Genomic DNA, 17,518 nt, shown 5'->3' on the forward strand with positions numbered 1-17,518 from the left:
CGTTCTCGAAGGAAAAATATTTACAAGTACGTTTCGAACACCGTGAACGAAGACATCCAACTCTCCCTTGTCTAATCGTAACTGCGAGCCCGCTGTCCCGCGCAGGAAAAAGAGAAAAAAAAAAACAATCGTAACTTGCAACTTAACTCGCAACAGGCGCCACGGCCTCCTTCCCATCTTCTCCGCTCCATTGATACGGAGGAGAGACGGAGAAGAGGAGGAAGGGAGGGAGGTGAAGAGGGAAGGAGGGGTGCGGACGAGGAGGAAAACCAGCGTGGCGCGCGCGCGCGCTCGTTCAACGCTTGAGCCGCCCCCGAAACCGCCGGCGCTTCTCTGTGTCCCCCCAGTCTGCGTCCGAACTGCGGAGCCGGCGGTTTCGATTTGGGCGCTCCGTGTTTTAAGTTGGCATCTCCCCCCACCCCGATGGTTCACCGACGTCCCAGGACGCTTTGCCCGGTGGCGCTGGCGACCGCCGTGGCCCTGGTGTCCGTGGCCAGCGTGGCCCTTCGAGTTCCCCCGCCGTCGTCTTCCGACGTACGCCACGACGGCCTAGGGGTCGGCGGCGAAGTGGGCGCCGGCGTGAGCGGCGACGACGAACAGGCGTCGCCGCTGCCGACGCGGCGCCGGTTCGTCGGACTGTGCAACAGGGTGCCTCCGGGAGTGCTGACGGACAAGTCGCCCGGGTACAACAACTTCAGCATTGTCATCTCAGGCAGCCCCAAGAAGTACGTGCCGGGAGAAGCGTACACCGGTGAGTGAGCCGCCCATTCTTGCGCGACAGAAAAGAGTTCCGGACCTGAGTTCCTTTCTTGTTTCATTTGTTTACTTTCGGACTCGTGACTCTTGCTCATGAGGTAATTTCCGCGCACACGCACACACATATGATCAACAATCAGCATGAACATAAGTGAAAAAATATTCCTAATTAAAGTAACGCCATGCAGCCAAGACACAGAAAAACATGCGAGCAAAAAATATGAATAGTCACGAATAAAAACACATGCGCACACACACACGCATACGCACGCATCAGAAGGCATGGTGCGTAATGACGAACAACCCTCACTGAAAGAGCGACATGTCACCAAGACACAAAATATGCGCTAACGAAAAGTATGAATTGCCACGAATAAAAACAAAATCAGAGTAAAAGACATGATCAAAGATGGTGAACAACTCTAATTAAGACAGTGACGCCTAACGAAGTCACAGTAAAAACATGCGCACAAAAAGTACGTCTTCGGGGATTCTCGAAAAGCTTCTTTTTACATTGCTCAAAACAAAATTTAAAGAACAAAACGTTTGTTATTTCGTTGAATAGGCGATTCGAATTCTTAAGGGTAAAAAGAAAAAAAAATATTACTGGACTACGCTCTTTTGTGACAATGGTTTGATGATATTGAATGGTGTCATTGCCTACGCGAATTAGAGATGGTTGATTGCGTATTTAATGGGTAAATAATGAAAAGATATCTAGTTATTTGTATTATACAAATGTTGAATTACACTGCTGTAAAGAGCACGAACCAGTCAGCACAAATGTTTTAGGTATTCTTTATTAGCTTTAGAGCCGAAAGGCCATACAGACGTATTCAGTGTACTCACGTGCGAGGGACCTTATGAGCACATTGGAATGTGTTGCTCAATGTTAGATCTTCGGATAAGCGCCAGAAAGAGGAGATTTTGTGTTTACGTTGTGTCAAGCTGTGTGTATTAATAATCACCCAGAAGGAACTAATGTATCAAACTGTGCGGAAGAAATCACGTATTTTTGAAGTAATTTGTTCATTATTAGTAGTAAGAGGCCATTGAAGTTAGGTTATAAAAGGCAAATTGGTATCAACGTTATTTCAATTTAACTCAATTTCATTCGCTTCTACGTCGGAATGAAATATAGGGCAACCGCCGACTTGAGTTATATATTATGAAAATGGGAAAAGAGATAACCAGTGAGAAACTTGTCTACCAACCTTTTCCCGGTATACTGTTTAACATCAAAATTAACGTACGAACAGGTGTATTTGAGACATTAGAAGTCCCTCAGATGTTATTTCTCGTTGGGGTGAAAAGTGTCTGAGTTAATAAGCTTTTAACATCCGATGACTTAGGTAACGACGGAGTTCCCTTCAAATTATATTATTCTTTTTATGCTGTCAGAATGCGTTAGCCCTAAAAAGTGGTGACGCTGATGTCAAATAGTTATTCTCGTAAATATATATATATATTCATGATTCTCTTAAAGCTTGGTAATCTGTATTGACTTTTCTAGTATCAAGATTTTTCATTCGTTCCACGTCATGATTCCGAAAACAAATGCACAGATCTTATATTTTGGGGAAATGGTGAATACATTTTCTTTCAAAACGCTTATATTTTATTATGCAATCTTCGTTAAGTATTAGGTATTTTGAATCATATAAACGCCACTTGATAAAGTATCGTTTATTCTTCTGAATGTGTAAAAGTGTGATTGTTAAATAATACATCCTATTAAACTTCTGTTGCTTAGTTGATCAATATGTTCGAGCCTTTGTTACCCTTTAATTGACGTTCTCGTGTTTATGCATGTGGACGAGCAGAAAATAAGCTAATTACATTTTAACCAAATTTACACTAAACAATATACTGATAAAAGTGCAGTCATGTAGGGGAATGATTCTATATTACTTAATATTCATAAAAAATGTTTCGATCAGACTACGGTTTCTCTTAAATATATAATTTTGATTTAATATCTTTAATAGAGGATCGGTTTACAACCTTATTTAAGGTTCAAGTGGCTGTCACGTAAAACAATTGTACATGAGCAAAGAACTACAACAAAAATTGTAATGCTAATTTGGGGACATTTATTTAGTTATTTATACTGCCAGCATTCGACATAAACACCAAGGCAGGAGGCAGACAAGGTCACATACGACAAAAAGACAAAATATATCCAACAATGCAATGCATATGCCATGCAATTCAACTACTCAAGAAAAAAGTGCCTCAGTAGCGCGTCGTTAAAATTGTTCGTGATTCCGAACTGGTAACACTTTTAGGAAGTTTGTTCCGTTCGCGTATTGCCTTTGGAAAGGATGCTTTAAACAAAAGTATTTTTACACTATGGTTTCATTATTGTTAGACCGTGTTTGTTTCTTGCAGGCCTCGCTTCGTTAAATGCCGAGTATAGTGGTTAAGACAGTCGCAGAATGCCGTGAACTATAATAAAAATCAACTATAGGGGATTCAATTTTCGTCGTGACGCTAGATCTTGTAGTCCCGGCAAGCTTTATATTTCGGAAATCGAAGACATAAACTAAAGCAAGTGTGCGCCAACCGAAATGCTTTTTTAATTTTTTTTTATTTCACAGTTTTGAGAGCATTAGAAAGCGACTTGGTATGGGGATCCCACAATATCTGCATATTCCAGCATGGGTCTAATCATAGTTCTATAAGCCGCCAAATTCGCTTCCGTCGTGCAGTGACAAAGGTTGCGTTTTAAAAACCACAGTTTTCGCAAAGCTATCTGAGCGATAAATTTCACATCAACTTTCCAGGTGGCAACTGCAGCACAAAAATATTGAAATTGCTGAACAAACACAAGCGGTTCACATTTTATTTCTTTTCCTTTTATAGTACCCTTTGAATAAACGTTTTTGTGTGTGTGTGATTCGACGTAAGGAACTCCTTCTAAATAGAATATACAAAATCGAGATATATATGTAATTTTAAACTGTTATTTAAACACTAACAAATACGTACTAGAGTACCGGGAGTATATCATTGTATACAGGCAGAGGCGGGGAAAATAATTTTAAGATCCCCGTATCTCGGGGCAGAGAGAAAAAAGAGACTCAAAATAGGTTTTACATCTTTATGGAAAAAATCAATTGGGCAGATTGTGTAACTATTATAAACCTTAAGAGTTCGGAAATTTTTATTGATTTAAGAATGCAAACTGCCTAAACCCCCACCTCATAATATGTGTCGGCTTTTATGGAGTTCCGTTAATAGGAAAGCCTAAAAAGAACAATAAGTCTTGCTCAGGAAGACGTGCACACGTTTGACCATTTTGGCTTTTACAAGAAAAGGGGATGTATAGTTGAAGGATAAAATGAAGGGTGAATTGAGACAAACATTGTTTTGCCAACTAATTCGTTTGTTTTTGTTTTTTGTTTTGCTTCACATTCTCAGTCAGAAAATGAATGTTGAAATATACATATTCGAGCAATACAACCTCATGATAAAAAAATATTTGCTGATTTCACTTACTAATTTTTATAGTAAAGTTCAAAGGCTGCCAAAAACTTCACCATTGATTCAAATTCGATATTTGTACAAGGGTTGCCGGAGAAATACTAATTTAGTATATATGTCATTAAAAGGCTATTCTGTTTTATTTTCATGTTTTGTATTAGCGCAATTACTGCTGTTGTTGAAATAACTTGTTCAAAAATCACGTCAAATAAAAAAAATCGATTGACTCAATCACAAAAGCTTTAGAATCATATATAAAAAAACTTATCTGGTTTGTCTTTTTAGGCCTTCCTTTCACGACGCCAAACAGCTTGACATCTGCATTGACAGCTGCCTTAACGAACTAATGACAAATTCTTACTCTCAAAGCAAACTTTTTTATTATGTTTAAAGTTTCACTCTGATTTAGCAGAGTTTGGTCCTAATATCATCAAAGCTCTCCTGCGATACAAACTTTGTGGTTAGACACCTGCACAACTCTTTACCGCGTAGCCATTGAACTGAGAGAATTTTCAACCGGTATAGTTGATCTATAGAAATAACAAAGCGCTAATCATGGAATGCTGTGCTCATTCCTAACAAAACCGTTTCGCTAAACTAAAAAAAAAAAAACTCGCTGTTTTACTTTTCAGAAAAGCGCAAGTAAAAATAATAAATATATATTAAAGAATGGGGATACCGTGGAGACATTAGAGGATTTTTCTGTTCGACAATGCTAGGTTTTCAAGCACGCTATTTTGGTTTTCGCAGCCATTATAAAATGAGGGACATGTCCTTCGTAGAGCCCTCGCAGTATGGCACAATTTTAGTTTGTTCGGAATGCGACGTGACGATATAGAGGACACGTAGTATATAGGGTAACGACAATCCGCCGCGAGCAAGTGTTCCAAAAGGCGTCTTTGGCGGGTCGGAGGAGAAGGAAGGGTACGGCAATCGGGGGAAAACACAGTGAGCGTGAAGAGCAGAACAACTTGCATGACGTATTGGTCAAGACAACTTGGAGAACAGATGCTAGTGTGAATTGTGGTTCTTATTTCCTGTCATAGTGTTCATGGAAACGTTGTTCCTGAGTAATGGTTATGACTGTAGTAATTTTGTTTTTAAACAGAACTCTACGTTGACACGCTGAGAATGTGAAACTTCAGGGGAGGAGGGTGCCCCCCGGTACCCGTTGCCTTCGTAGAATAAATACAAGTCACTGCTTCCAAGGTTTTAGGTTCTTCGCCCCCATCGTAATGACCGCTTCTCCGCATGGTTCACTAAAACGCTGACAAGCGGCTGTTTTTTTTTTGTTTTATTTTTCTTGACTGTTTCGTATTTACTTTGTGCTCGCTCTAAGAATGTAGCTCGGCACAATTACGTATAACATAATGCAAAAGTACAATGAAATATTAATGGTAGTCCATTGTTGGCGGAAAAAAAAAGAAAAAAAAAAAGAAGAGAGAACCTGACGTCTCTAAGTTTGAAAACGTTGCTCGTTCCGGCCAAAAACTATTGTAATGATGGGACTACAATTGCTGATTCGTACGTACCTACGACCTTTTTTGCTCGCTCACAAAACAGTCGAAAAGACACAAACAGCCGGGGTACATAAGAAAGTAAACAAGAGCTTCGTTAACTGAACTCTCGCCGACGCAGCAACAGCAGCAACAAAAATGAACGAAGCCCCAAACATCGCACATCTATAATGAAGGACCATTTGAACCGTGACGAAAAAACACAATCCCTTCTGTTCGCCAAAGCCAATAACACGAGCGGCTTTGTGCAAAGAGATAAACATTCCACAGTAAAACAAGCAGAGAGAGAGAGGGGGGGGGCATAAAGGGTAAACCGAACGATGCAGCAATCACGGAAAATCCAATCTGGCAGAGTTCATTCAACACAGCAGCGGCGAAGACCTACACGCGCAAGCATCGGAGTTTTCGTCTTTTGAAGCCAGGCGGACCGTGCGAAGGCGCGTAACGCCCAAATGTACGTACTCCGATTTGCTTTTGGATGGACCGCAGATGGCGCTACGAGAGCCATCGAAGTCGTGCGAGCATCACGCGTTCTTCGGGAGGTGTGCAGCGACACGAGGGGCAAGTAGCCACGTGACACGTTCCCGGCGTTTGATTGGCTGTGATGGCTGGCGGCTTCCGCAGCGGTCCATTGTCAGGTGAAACGAAGTGAAGAGATTGGACGGCACGCCGGACTTTCCAGCTGGAAAATGAGACCTGAGAAAGGAGCGAACGAATGCCGAGACGGTGGAACAAGAAACACGGAGGAGGGTGAAGGCGCGCTGCTAAGAAAGACAAATGGAGATGGACGACTCCGTGGGACCTCCGATATATACTCATTTCCCCCGGGGGAAGGGGTGGAAGAACATGGATGTTATTTGTTCTTCCGGAGTTTGAATCGCGCTAACGCGGCAGCGCAGCAGGTATAAGCTAATAGCGTCTTACAGATGGAGTAGCCAACTTTGCCATGTTTACCGAACCTCTCTAAACCCTCACAGTACTTTCTTGTATACGATGAGCTCGGCCTAACGTTCGTCGATGAGATGTGCATTTCGTGCTTCCTACAAATGACGCAGTTTTTTTATGCGTTAATTGCGTGACGGTGCACAGCAGCAGAATGAACTGAAAGACTCCATTTTGTTCCAGCGGAGTGTGCTTCGTCATGCGTATTGGTTGCCATTACTTCTAAAAGAAAGTATCGAGGAATGACTTCGGTTGGGCCAACACCACCTGGAATAATCAATGTCGGTGCACCAGCCTTATGACGTTATCACAAGAAGATCGAGCGCACACACAGAATGGACAGGAATACAGCGGCAGCCTTCGGCTGGGTTTCGTCTCTGACTGCCAGTGCGTCTGACTGCCAGTGCGCGTGACTGCACTGATTGCAGGCAGTGCAGTCAGTGCGTCGAGCTGGCGCTATCAGAGTTTGATGTCGTTTTTCGTTGTACCAATTCATTTTACTTTCAGATACATTCTTGGAAGTGAGATAGATATACAGGGAGTTCTCGAGACAAGAGAACCGTGTTTCGCGTCCCGGGGTATATTAACTATGCACCGCAGAAAGCTCAAACTCCTTGAGAGTATGACGCAACAGGTTGAGAAATATAACGCGAAAGTTTTGGACAATGACGTTAGCTGGGATCAAAATATAATTGAAGAAACAAAAATTTCTATGAGCCGACGTTTACCTAAGCCTAATGTCGTCAAAACGAGAAATGACATTGTGGAAACATGTAGCATCAGTAAAAAAAAAAAAAAAACTTTGTCAACACAAAATAGCACCATATCCTCTTTCTTGTTGGCGAGTTTTTTCCACTGATGTAAATCCCGCAAGCATCCACAATGTCGAGCTCTGCTTTGGTTATATTATGCTTGGGTAAACGTCGGCTCAAAGGGAATTTAATTTTTTTTTTTTTTTCAATTACATGTTGATTTAGGTAACGCCACGTTCTCAAACCCTCCGGTTATATCCCAACCGCTAGCCTCACATTCTCACAGAATTCGAAGTTTTGTGCGATGCATACTTCATTTTTACTCTGGTCGAGAAACGCGGTTCTCCTTTCTCGCACACTCCCTGTATTACAAATAATGGAAATAACTTAAAACACAAAGACGCGCAAGGTGTCAACCTTAGGGTGCTGGCCCAGGGACAAGCTCATTTACACACTTAGGAGTGTACGAAGTTTTAGTGTTTCGTTCGATCTCCTCGCCATTGAACCATTCAAATAACCGCCTACTGCGGGCTGCCAGTTTTGTTCAATGGCCAATGGAATGCGCTCTCAGCATGTGCTTAAGCACAGGCTCAGTGCGCGTGTGCTTAAGCACATGCTCAGAGCTTCCGCTTTCTCAAGAGTTCTTGGTTGGAATTTAGACCAGTGTTGTACACGTTCCTCCATAACACGAACGAAAGCTCGTTCCTCGTTCCTTCTCAAACTTGGAACAAGTTTTTGTTGCAAGTTCCGGCGCTTCGAAAGGTACGCGTTCCTTTTACTTTTCAGGAATCGGAACGTGTCGTTACATTAACATTACTTTGTGTATTTCGATAAAGTATTGTGCCGGATAATTCGTACATGAAATAAAGCAAGAAGGTGAAAATCTTCTTGTCGACCTACATCTTGAACTGCCTAGATCCCATTTTTTGCAGTTTTATTGTTTTTGACTGTATCTCGAACGCTTCAGCACCCCTTCAAGTCGGAGATTGAAATAATCGATATTAAAAAGTCTACTTATGCTTGGGAGAAGACCGCGTTGGTTTAAGTCATGGGTGAAGAAAGAATAAAACAATTAAAACAGGGACAACACAACCACATCTTCAACTAGCAACAGACGAGTAAACTTTCAACAGCGAGCAGCCGACTATACCCAGGGGAGAGGGGAGAAGGGGAGAGAAGGGGGGAGATAAAAACGCGAAGTGCAAATCAGTGGTGGGATTATCTCGGATTTTAGAAATTCAACCTCAGTTTTCGTCAGCAGGAGGGAAGGGTTTGACACGTTGTTTTTTGCAGTGGTCATGGCGAATGACTCTATGATCTCCCTGCCGAATCTGCAGTCGTGCCCCCCAGAATTTTTGTTCCATCGAAGAGGAGATGATAAAGCAAACACGAACGGGCATGTATGACTATGGGATCATAAGAATCTGGAGAGGCCTTTGAAACTTCGTTGTGATGTTTGCGGAGTCTGTGATTGGTGCATCTGCCGGTCTGACCTATGTATTGAGGGCCGCAGCTCAAGGGAATGGAGTAAACTTTCTTCCCTTTGCATGGAATGAATTTCTTTTCGTGTTTAACAGTGCAGCCAATCGGTATCCGGTTGTTGTTCACTTGTTGACAGAGTTGCTTAAGACGCATGCGGCACGAGGATACAACATTCGTGTCGAAGTTTGAGGAAATGTATTTTATCCGGTGGGCTAAATTGGTGTACGTAAGGAACGACGGCGAATCGGGCTTTCTTTTTTGTGGCTGGTGACTGGCGGTCAGGCCCGCGAATCAGCCTTTCCATTACTGATCGAAGAAGGGCGATGGGAAACCCTGCTCTGACGAGGCTCATGTGCTGGAATTTGATGCTATCTTCTGAAAGATGACAGCAAGACTTCGTGAAGGATGAAGAAAACAACGATTTGATAATACCGTGTCTTACCGACTTTGAATGGGCACTAGAAAACGGTAGGACAGGTTTAGCAGCGGCTGCTCGCTTTTGAAAGTTTACTCGTCTGTTGCTAGTTGAAAGGTGTGGTTGGTGTTGTCCCTGTTTTAATGGTTTTATTCTTTCTTCATCCATAAAAAGTCTAAACAACTATTCAAATTGAATAAAATCGCATATAAGCAGACAAAAGAGGAAGACCGTTCCTTCAGCAGTTCCCTTGAAAACGTGACGAACTCGTACTTGTCCGAGTTCTACCGTTGTAAGTTGGAACGGCGGCGTTCTTCCTTTTCTTCTAAGAGCAACGCGTTCCACGAACGCCGTTACGTACAACACTGATGTAGACGCACTAAAGTGTTTTTTTATTTTTATTTTATTGCGACGCTGTAGTGTTATCTTTTAACGCTAGGTTGTTATATTTTGCAGGCAGTGGTGCGGTCTATAACTGCAAGCAATCGTTAAAAACAAATCTCACATATTTATTCCTTTGGTTGTTATATTTTGCAGGCAGTGGTGCGGTCTATAACTGTAAGTAATCGTTAAAAACAAATCTCACATATTATTTATTCCTTATTTTTATATTTTTTTATGACGATACATCCAAATAGAGGCAGGGAGGTAGTGCATCTTCTGCCCTTTGTATTTTTCTCAGCGTATCTCCGCGATCCCGCGGGCGGGACAGTTAGCGTCTTGTAGGAGAGCGGACGGACGGCAGCGACGGAGTCCTCCGCGGCCCGCGATCGGGAACGGCAGCGAGGTTCGACCTTGCCGCTGCGGGCGTCTGGCAGCGCCCGCGTCAATCTAATGCCAGACCATTTCCTGTGTCGGGGCACCACCGACACCCATCCACGGACGCCCTTCTTGGCTCTAAATACGCTTCGCTCCGCGTCACGTAACACAAAAAGTTATAATCTTTTTGGAAACGTCGCGCATTTGTACATTTATTTAGAAACCAGAGCACTCTATGGGTGTTGCCTACGAACTACAAATGGTGGGCAGCCCAACGTGCCGCCGCCCGTCGCAACACATTCGCATCGCGCCGTTATATCGGTGGTATTGGTTTTTATGCTCCACACTATTGATGCTAAAAAAATAATTCCGAGAGAAGACGGATTACGCGCAAAGATGGGTGATGACAATGGCGGCCGTGCGAAACGTTGCCTTCCAAAAATGGCGACAGCCGGAAGCGAGGGTCGGGGAAGGGGGTGTGCTCATGATGCACCCACGCTTAGTGGGAAAAGGACCATGAGGCTACTTTTCGTATTTTCTAATAAAAACAAAAAAAGCTCCTGTTAGTTCCTGTATCTCCGAACGGTAATATAATGCATGAAATGCAGTAGGAGCGATGGTTTAGATTTGTATGGAAGACATGAAACGGTCGTATTGGGGGGAGTGAAGAACGAATCGTTTAATTAATGTACCCGTTACACTTAGCGGCGAAATTCACTTCACGTGATTTGACGTCGCTAGATTCCTCCGCTAAATTTAGCGGGAGAATCGATGTCACGGGATGTCGTCACGTGATACGACGTCACGATGTTATGAACATGACGACTTAACACCGCGACGTGTGTCCTGCGATCATGTGACACCAGGTTAATTTCGCGGCTAAATTTGACGGAGAATTTTCCCTGCTGTATTTGACGGGGAAATTCCGCGGTGCATAGTTTATTTACCCGATCCGAAAAGCAGGGTATTCTTATCTCGGGAACTTTCTGTAAACTGTATGTGTTTCGCCTCTTAAAAAGAGAAAAGTGAATGGAGGCGATGATCTCGTGATCGACTGTTAGCACATTACAGCTCCGAGAGCGTAAAGCAAAAGCTTGAGCTATAGAAGCCAGGGATCCTGGGCTCCACCCCCCCCCCCCCCCCCCCCCTCTATACCCGCTTCGATCTGGACGTTCGTCACAGCGGCGTGCGGTTGTGTAATCACCACTGCGTGGTACACGTTCAACGCCCCGTACTAGCCGTTCTACTGCACCGGCTAAATTTCTCATCTACACCTGAAACACGAAACACTCACTGGGGCTCACGAACCGCTCGCCGTCCAAACAAACGCACAATTACCACTGGCGTGCGGTTGTGCGATCATTACGCGAGATGCACGCAAAGGGCTTCAAGGTTAGCAGTCTGTCGCACAGACTAAATCGCCCATCTGAAGTCTGAAGCCCTGAACAAACGTCGTCCTTGTTTCAGCGGCAGGCCGACCTTTCACAAACGTCTTCAATTTGCTTTTTTTTTTTTTTTACCTTTGGATTCGGGGGCTGTGAAGGTTGCGACTTTGTCGCACTTTCTGGATTATTTTAATCAACTCAAACAACGCGGCTCACAGATGCGAGTGATTGTTGAGGCACGATATGATGCTTCCCCTTTAGAGCAATTAAAAAGCGCGTACAATATTACTCCGAAAAATGCCCAGACGTCTTCGTGCCCGTGGAACACTATAATTGAGCAAAGATTTTCAAGGAAAGCTTGGAGAATGAAGAGACAAAAAAAAAAAGGTTTTGATTCAGAGACGAAGTTCATTCTACCATACAGTAGGACGTGCACACGTGAAATGTCGCGCTTAATGTCACGTAGCATGTTTAAAGCATAAAGCGCTTTCCATCGGAACCCCCATTCAAATAATCTTGTCCGTTCGTCCATCCATGCATAAATCTTGCGGAAAAATTGACGCCACGTGACCTAAACACCGATTCAGTTTTCCCACTAAATTTGGCGGGGAAATAGATGTCAGGTGGCCTTACGTCACGTGACTTATATACCAATTTAGTTTCTCCAGTTTCTGCGATAAGACGTGAAGGATTTTATGAATAACAGAGTATACTAATGTTGGATTTATTTTAGGATTCAAGCTACTTTGTGAGCTGACACAGCAGCCATTTGTCAAGATGTACTATGTACAATAGTTTTTACGTTCGGATTAGACACTACTTTGGGGCTATGCAGGGCGTGAGGATGTGCTGGGGTGCGGATTAACTAAGCAAAATGGTTTATTTTTGACCCCAAATTTGCCCGTGAGGACTATATTCTCCAGTTTGCGGACTACAGTTGGGAAAATACGGCATATCAGATTCAATCGCGTGCTCGCATCTTTTATATCCATCGGTTCATTGAGGTAATATTCGGCGCACGTATGTGTTTTGGGTTAATATCAAAAGTCAGAAAGTCCCTTCCCGCGCTTTGGGTTCACGTCGAGTCACGTGCCGACCTGCTTGATCCGCTGACCCTTGTGACTGTCAGAACCTTATTTCCCTGGAAAAACAAACGACCAAGACAAACTTGACCTGCATTTATCTGAAAGTTGTCTACTGTATATTTCTGTCGCGAAATACAAGATCCAAATTCATACCAACGTCCGTTTAGTCCATGACTCGCTTGTGATGCGAGGTGAACTAGGTGAGATCATTGCGTAAATTATGTAACGCTAAATTAGATTAATATGTGAGCCATGGTTATACTTCTGACCAGGGACTCAAACCGAAAAATATAGGGTTTCGGTTACGGTTACCGTTTGCTGTTGATAACGGTTTCGTTTCGGTTCTTTACGGTTTTATTCTTTGCGGTTTCGGTTCTTTACGGTTTTATTCTTTACGGTTTCGGTTACCGGTCACACGATTCTAAAAACCGGTTTATTTCGGCTTTCCAATAATTTGTTTAATTGAAATGCTAGACAGCCATTTTATAAAAGACGGTTTAAAGTAGTCCCAGGTATCCATCAACGTGAAATTCAAGGAACTTAGAAACGTCATAAGACTTCTTATTGGTCAAAAGTTGCAGACGTTTCTAGCTCCAGCGCTTGTTCCCTACGTGTCCTTTCTTTATAGTTTGATACTCGAGCATACATATTACTTCCGCTACACGGGGATCATCGCAGTCTATATAATAAAAATGAAAATAACCATCCCTACTTTGATGTTCGGCAGCGTTTGTAAACAACCTAAGAAAGTTCCATCTGGGTGCTGGAAGAAATATTCGCTTCTTCTCGTTACTACAGTTTATTTCAACCTAATACATGCGGACGAGTCTTCGCCCACACCGAACGAAGGAGCAGAACTATAGTCACCCTCTAGTGAAATGCTGCTAATTGGAATAAAGGAATAAAATTGAGACCTGGGCTAGTTGATGAACATCAAAGATAATGTAAATGCAATAGCACAAAACAAGGAAGGCTTAAGAGAGAAACGAACAACACAGTAACAACACAGAAAGCTGTACACATATGCCGCGTGTTGTTCGTTCCTTTCCCCAGTCTTCGTTATTGCGCCATGTTACACCTGCGTCATGTTTGCTATTTCCAAGCAACTGCCTATGGTTATCGAAGCGCACGTCTCTCGCTGGCCGATTTTGTGACGCTAAAAAGATGGCGCATGTATACATAAACAATTTAAAAAAAGGTGCGGACGAAAAAAATATAAAATAAAGTACGGACGTACTTTATTAGTATATATATATCTATATATATATATATAATTCTAAAATATGCAGATGAATTAACAGCACTTCATCGAATGAATTAATGCTTTACGAAACCGCCGAAAGCCAAAATAAACGGAGGAGCCAGGATTTGAACTTTGAGCCTTCTAATGTCCGGTCGGGTGTGCTTATAATATTATATATTATATTATATTATCTTTTATTATAATATATTACATATTATACGGGCCGCAGGCTACTTGGCATTTTACATTTCTCTTTATGGCTCTGGGTTTTTTCTTTTTCGTCCCCTGTTTGACAGGCTCAGACCGAATTCCTCTTTCACCAGTTGACTTCCCTTTCTTCTGCGTGTTTGGTCGACTTTGCCGCACTGCCCACCGCTCCACCTTTTTCCCGCTATCTGACAGCGCATGGGCAGATACCTCCGGAGTCGGTTTTGGAGTACCTGTAGGGCACTGTGCGCAGAGAATCATAGCTCGTACCTCTGGGAAGGACTCGCCCTGTTCTGGTACGCGTGCATTGGCGAGAAAGGGACTCTTCTACACACGGACAACACAGCTTTGGCTCTAGCGCTGCTTCGCGGCCATGGACGAGCTTTGCCTTGGGATATTGCCAATGATATCTCTCTTCTTTTTCTTAATAAAGATATGCCAATAAAATGGGTACCGTCGGTCATGAGCCCCGCCGACCTGCCGTTGCGCGTTTGACATTTGATGGCGAGCCGGCGGGCCATCGAGTCCTCGTGCTCTCGGCGCCAGACATCTTTTCCTTCTCATATTGATGGCGGCAGAAGGATCGAGGAAACGTCCGAAAGGTTTCCCGAGGTTTTTCAATAAATGTCATTAAGTAAATAAATGAAGAAAAATGGCACTGGCAATAGCCCAAGGCGAAGCTGGTCCTTGGCCGCGGCTCAGCGCGAGAGCCAAAGCTCTGTTCTCCATGTGTGGAGTCCCTTTCTGAACAGTACACGCGCATCACAACACGGTGAGTACTTCCCGGAGGTATATTGGCCTCGGTAGAAGGGCGATGATTGCCTGCGCACAGTCCCCACCATCTACGCCGTAACCGACTCCGGAGGCATCCGCCAATGTGCTGCTGGGTAGCGGAGGGATTGTGGAGAGGTTGGCAGTGCAGCAAAGACGGCCAAACACGCAGAAGAAAGTGAAGCCAGTTCAGTGAAAGAGGAATATGGTCTGAAGCTTTGTCAAACATAGAGAGAAAAGTAAAATGCAAGTAGCCCGCCGCCCCCTGGAGCACGTTGAGGGAAGCGGGCACTCCAGCGAGCGAAGGACACGAGGATTGGCTCGGAGCCGTCCTGGTGTGTGCGAAATGGTGTCATCGGCTGTGTCGAGCCTGAACCCAAGAAAACCCATGCGTCGCTTGGGCTCTGCTCGTATCTCTTAGGTTTAAGGGAAATCCTGACCGCAGCAAGTCCTCTACGATGAGGCGCACCGTATAGATGCCAACTTGTCTGGGTTGGAATACGCGCACAAGAAGTTGTCTAAGAGAGATCCAGCCCAGAGTCCAAGCGCGCGCATTTCCCTGACAATGGCTGTTGCCAAGAGCTGCATGTAAAACGGCACCGGGCGTATCTCGATGGGCATGGCAAAAACGGCAGTTACGGCGGCCTACACTAAATGTGGTGAGGTTGCGGGAGGAGGGATGAAGCGTGATATGGTAAAAGGACTCGGCAAGGTCCAGCTTCACCGCATACGCTTGGGGCGGGAGGAAGTTTACTTTGATGACCTGGGGTAGCGGAGTAAGGCGAAATTGAGGTGCCGGGAGGTAAGGAGTAAGTGCGGCGTATTCTAAAACAAAACGGGACTGGGTTGCTGACTTGGATACGAGGAAGATAGGTTGAGGTATTGACCACGTGAGGAGCGTTCGATGATGCCGCCAACATGTTAATGACGGCGGCATCGATCGTGGGGACTTGGTCAGGGAGAGGGGGGCGGGCCGTGAAGCAAGAAGACTTTGCGCAGTGAATGGAAAGTGCACCAAAGTTGGCCGGCCCGTGAAAACTACACTGTGCCTCACTAAACACTGCCCAGTCGACATGAGCTGTCTGCTGGATCGGGTGGACTTGCGGCGGAGGTCCCGTCGCTTTCGACTTGTAGGCAGTGCTACCCAGGTCCTACTCGGAGTCTTAGACTTCGCTTTGTTTGTCCGTAGCGTGTTCCTTTCTGTTGGTGTTTTTTTCCTCCTCGCCATCGTAGGTGTCGAAGGAGTCGTCGGCGTGGGGCTCGATGACACTGCCGGTCCTGCTGAGCCACTCCAGGATTCGTTCGGCGGCGTTGGCCGTCGACTCCGAATTAATGAGTCATTTTCTCCGGTCCAAGAGCAAGCACGGGCAAGGTTGGCCGAGACGCCAGCCTCGCAAAATGCATGGGCGAGAACGTCCTCGACGGGGAAAACGCCCAGTAGCGTCGGGGAGTCGACCGTGCCGTCGATGGCGCAGTGGTGGGTCTCGAAGACCCAGAGTAGCTGCCGGACTCACTTAGGATTAGGAAGCCTTTTGGAGTTGGTGCCTGGGCGGCAGCTGGTGGTCGCGGAAGCACGACACGTACGGCGTTCGCGTTGAGACTGGTTGGGTAGCTGGTCAAAAAGCTCTCTGAAAACCTCGGACTTGAGCCTGGACGTCTGGGATACGATAGCCGTACTCCGGTTCTCTCTCGCGACGACGTGGAAGAATTCCTGTCTATCGAAAATGAGTTGCTGGTGTTCGGAGAGCATGACATCTCAGTAGAACCGATACGGGTGGAGATGCCAAATCTCGTAGACATCTCTCATGGACAAAATGCTGGTGTTCTGGGCGAGGTCGCTTAGAATATGTTAGGCCTGACTGATTCTCACTCCGGGAATGGGCGATGGGGGCTCCATCGGAGGTAGCCGGATCGAGTTGGTGGCTCTGGTAGAAATGATTCCCGTAAAAGCCATACCTCCGGCGGAACTCAGGGGGAGGGCTCCGGCAATGATGGAAGAAATATCTTGACGTGTCTGTGGATGTTTGAGTTCACCGTGCTGACGTTCGAATAGCTCGCGTTCAGAGTTGTGCGACAGGGACTGCTCAGACTGCTGGCAGTGTGGGGCGAGACCGGCCAGGTCATCGACGATTGAAAGCAGGGCGGCTGCCAAGATTGAGGCGAAGGAGGCAGAAATGTCATCCCCTGTCTGTTGGACAAGGGTGGCTCCGTCATCGATGGCCAAGTGCGTTGACCCGTTCGACGACGAGGCATCCTTCTCTTTGGAGTTTTTTCTTGTCATGCTGAGATGCGCGGCAGTGCCGGTGGCTGCCACTCGGTTCGAAAGAGGGTCTCGGCACGAGAAGGAAAAGAAAAGAAAAAAAAAAAAAACCTCGGAAACCCTTTGGACGTTTCCTCGTTCCTTTCGCCGCTCTCCCCAGCCTGGGTCTCAAGTCCGGTCTCAGGGCGCCGCCATCTTCCTCAGTGGGGTGCGCTCTTGGGCGCGGCCATAATCCGATTACGACGCCTTAGCAGGGCTTCGTAATCGGATTATGACTCGTCCAAGCGCACCCAGCCGAGCAAAATAACAGCGCCTTGAAGCCGGACTTGCAAACGTGTGTATATATCATAGAAAACGCCAATGTCAAACGTCTGACATTTTTTTTTACAGCGGAGCTGTTAAGGGCTAGTTTCTCCAGTTTCGTGTCCGTCGACAAATAAATCTCGACACAACCCTCT

At 45.1% G+C, this 17,518-nt stretch overlaps 1 protein-coding gene across 2 annotated transcripts in view; it reads left to right on the forward strand.

Annotated features, from left to right (window-relative positions):
- Positions 1-219: 219 nt before the first annotated feature.
- The window catches only part of LOC8051674 (spondin-1), a 167,935-nt gene continuing 150,636 nt past the window's right edge, over positions 220-17,518 (forward strand). Inside the window, exon 1 of one of the 2 annotated variants that reach the window (XM_029980891.4) lies at positions 220-751. In XM_029980891.4, coding sequence (XP_029836751.2) covers positions 424-751 — 328 coding nt within the window. In that variant the 5' untranslated portion in view covers positions 220-423. The remainder of the gene's footprint in view (positions 752-17,518) is intronic. The other variant, XM_029980892.4, reaches the window with a different exon arrangement.

The sequence above is a fragment of the Ixodes scapularis genome, unplaced genomic scaffold (assembly GCF_016920785.2).
Source record: "Ixodes scapularis isolate PalLabHiFi unplaced genomic scaffold, ASM1692078v2 PGA_scaffold4__175_contigs__length_147842914, whole genome shotgun sequence".
NCBI lineage: Eukaryota > Metazoa > Arthropoda > Arachnida > Ixodida > Ixodidae > Ixodes > Ixodes scapularis.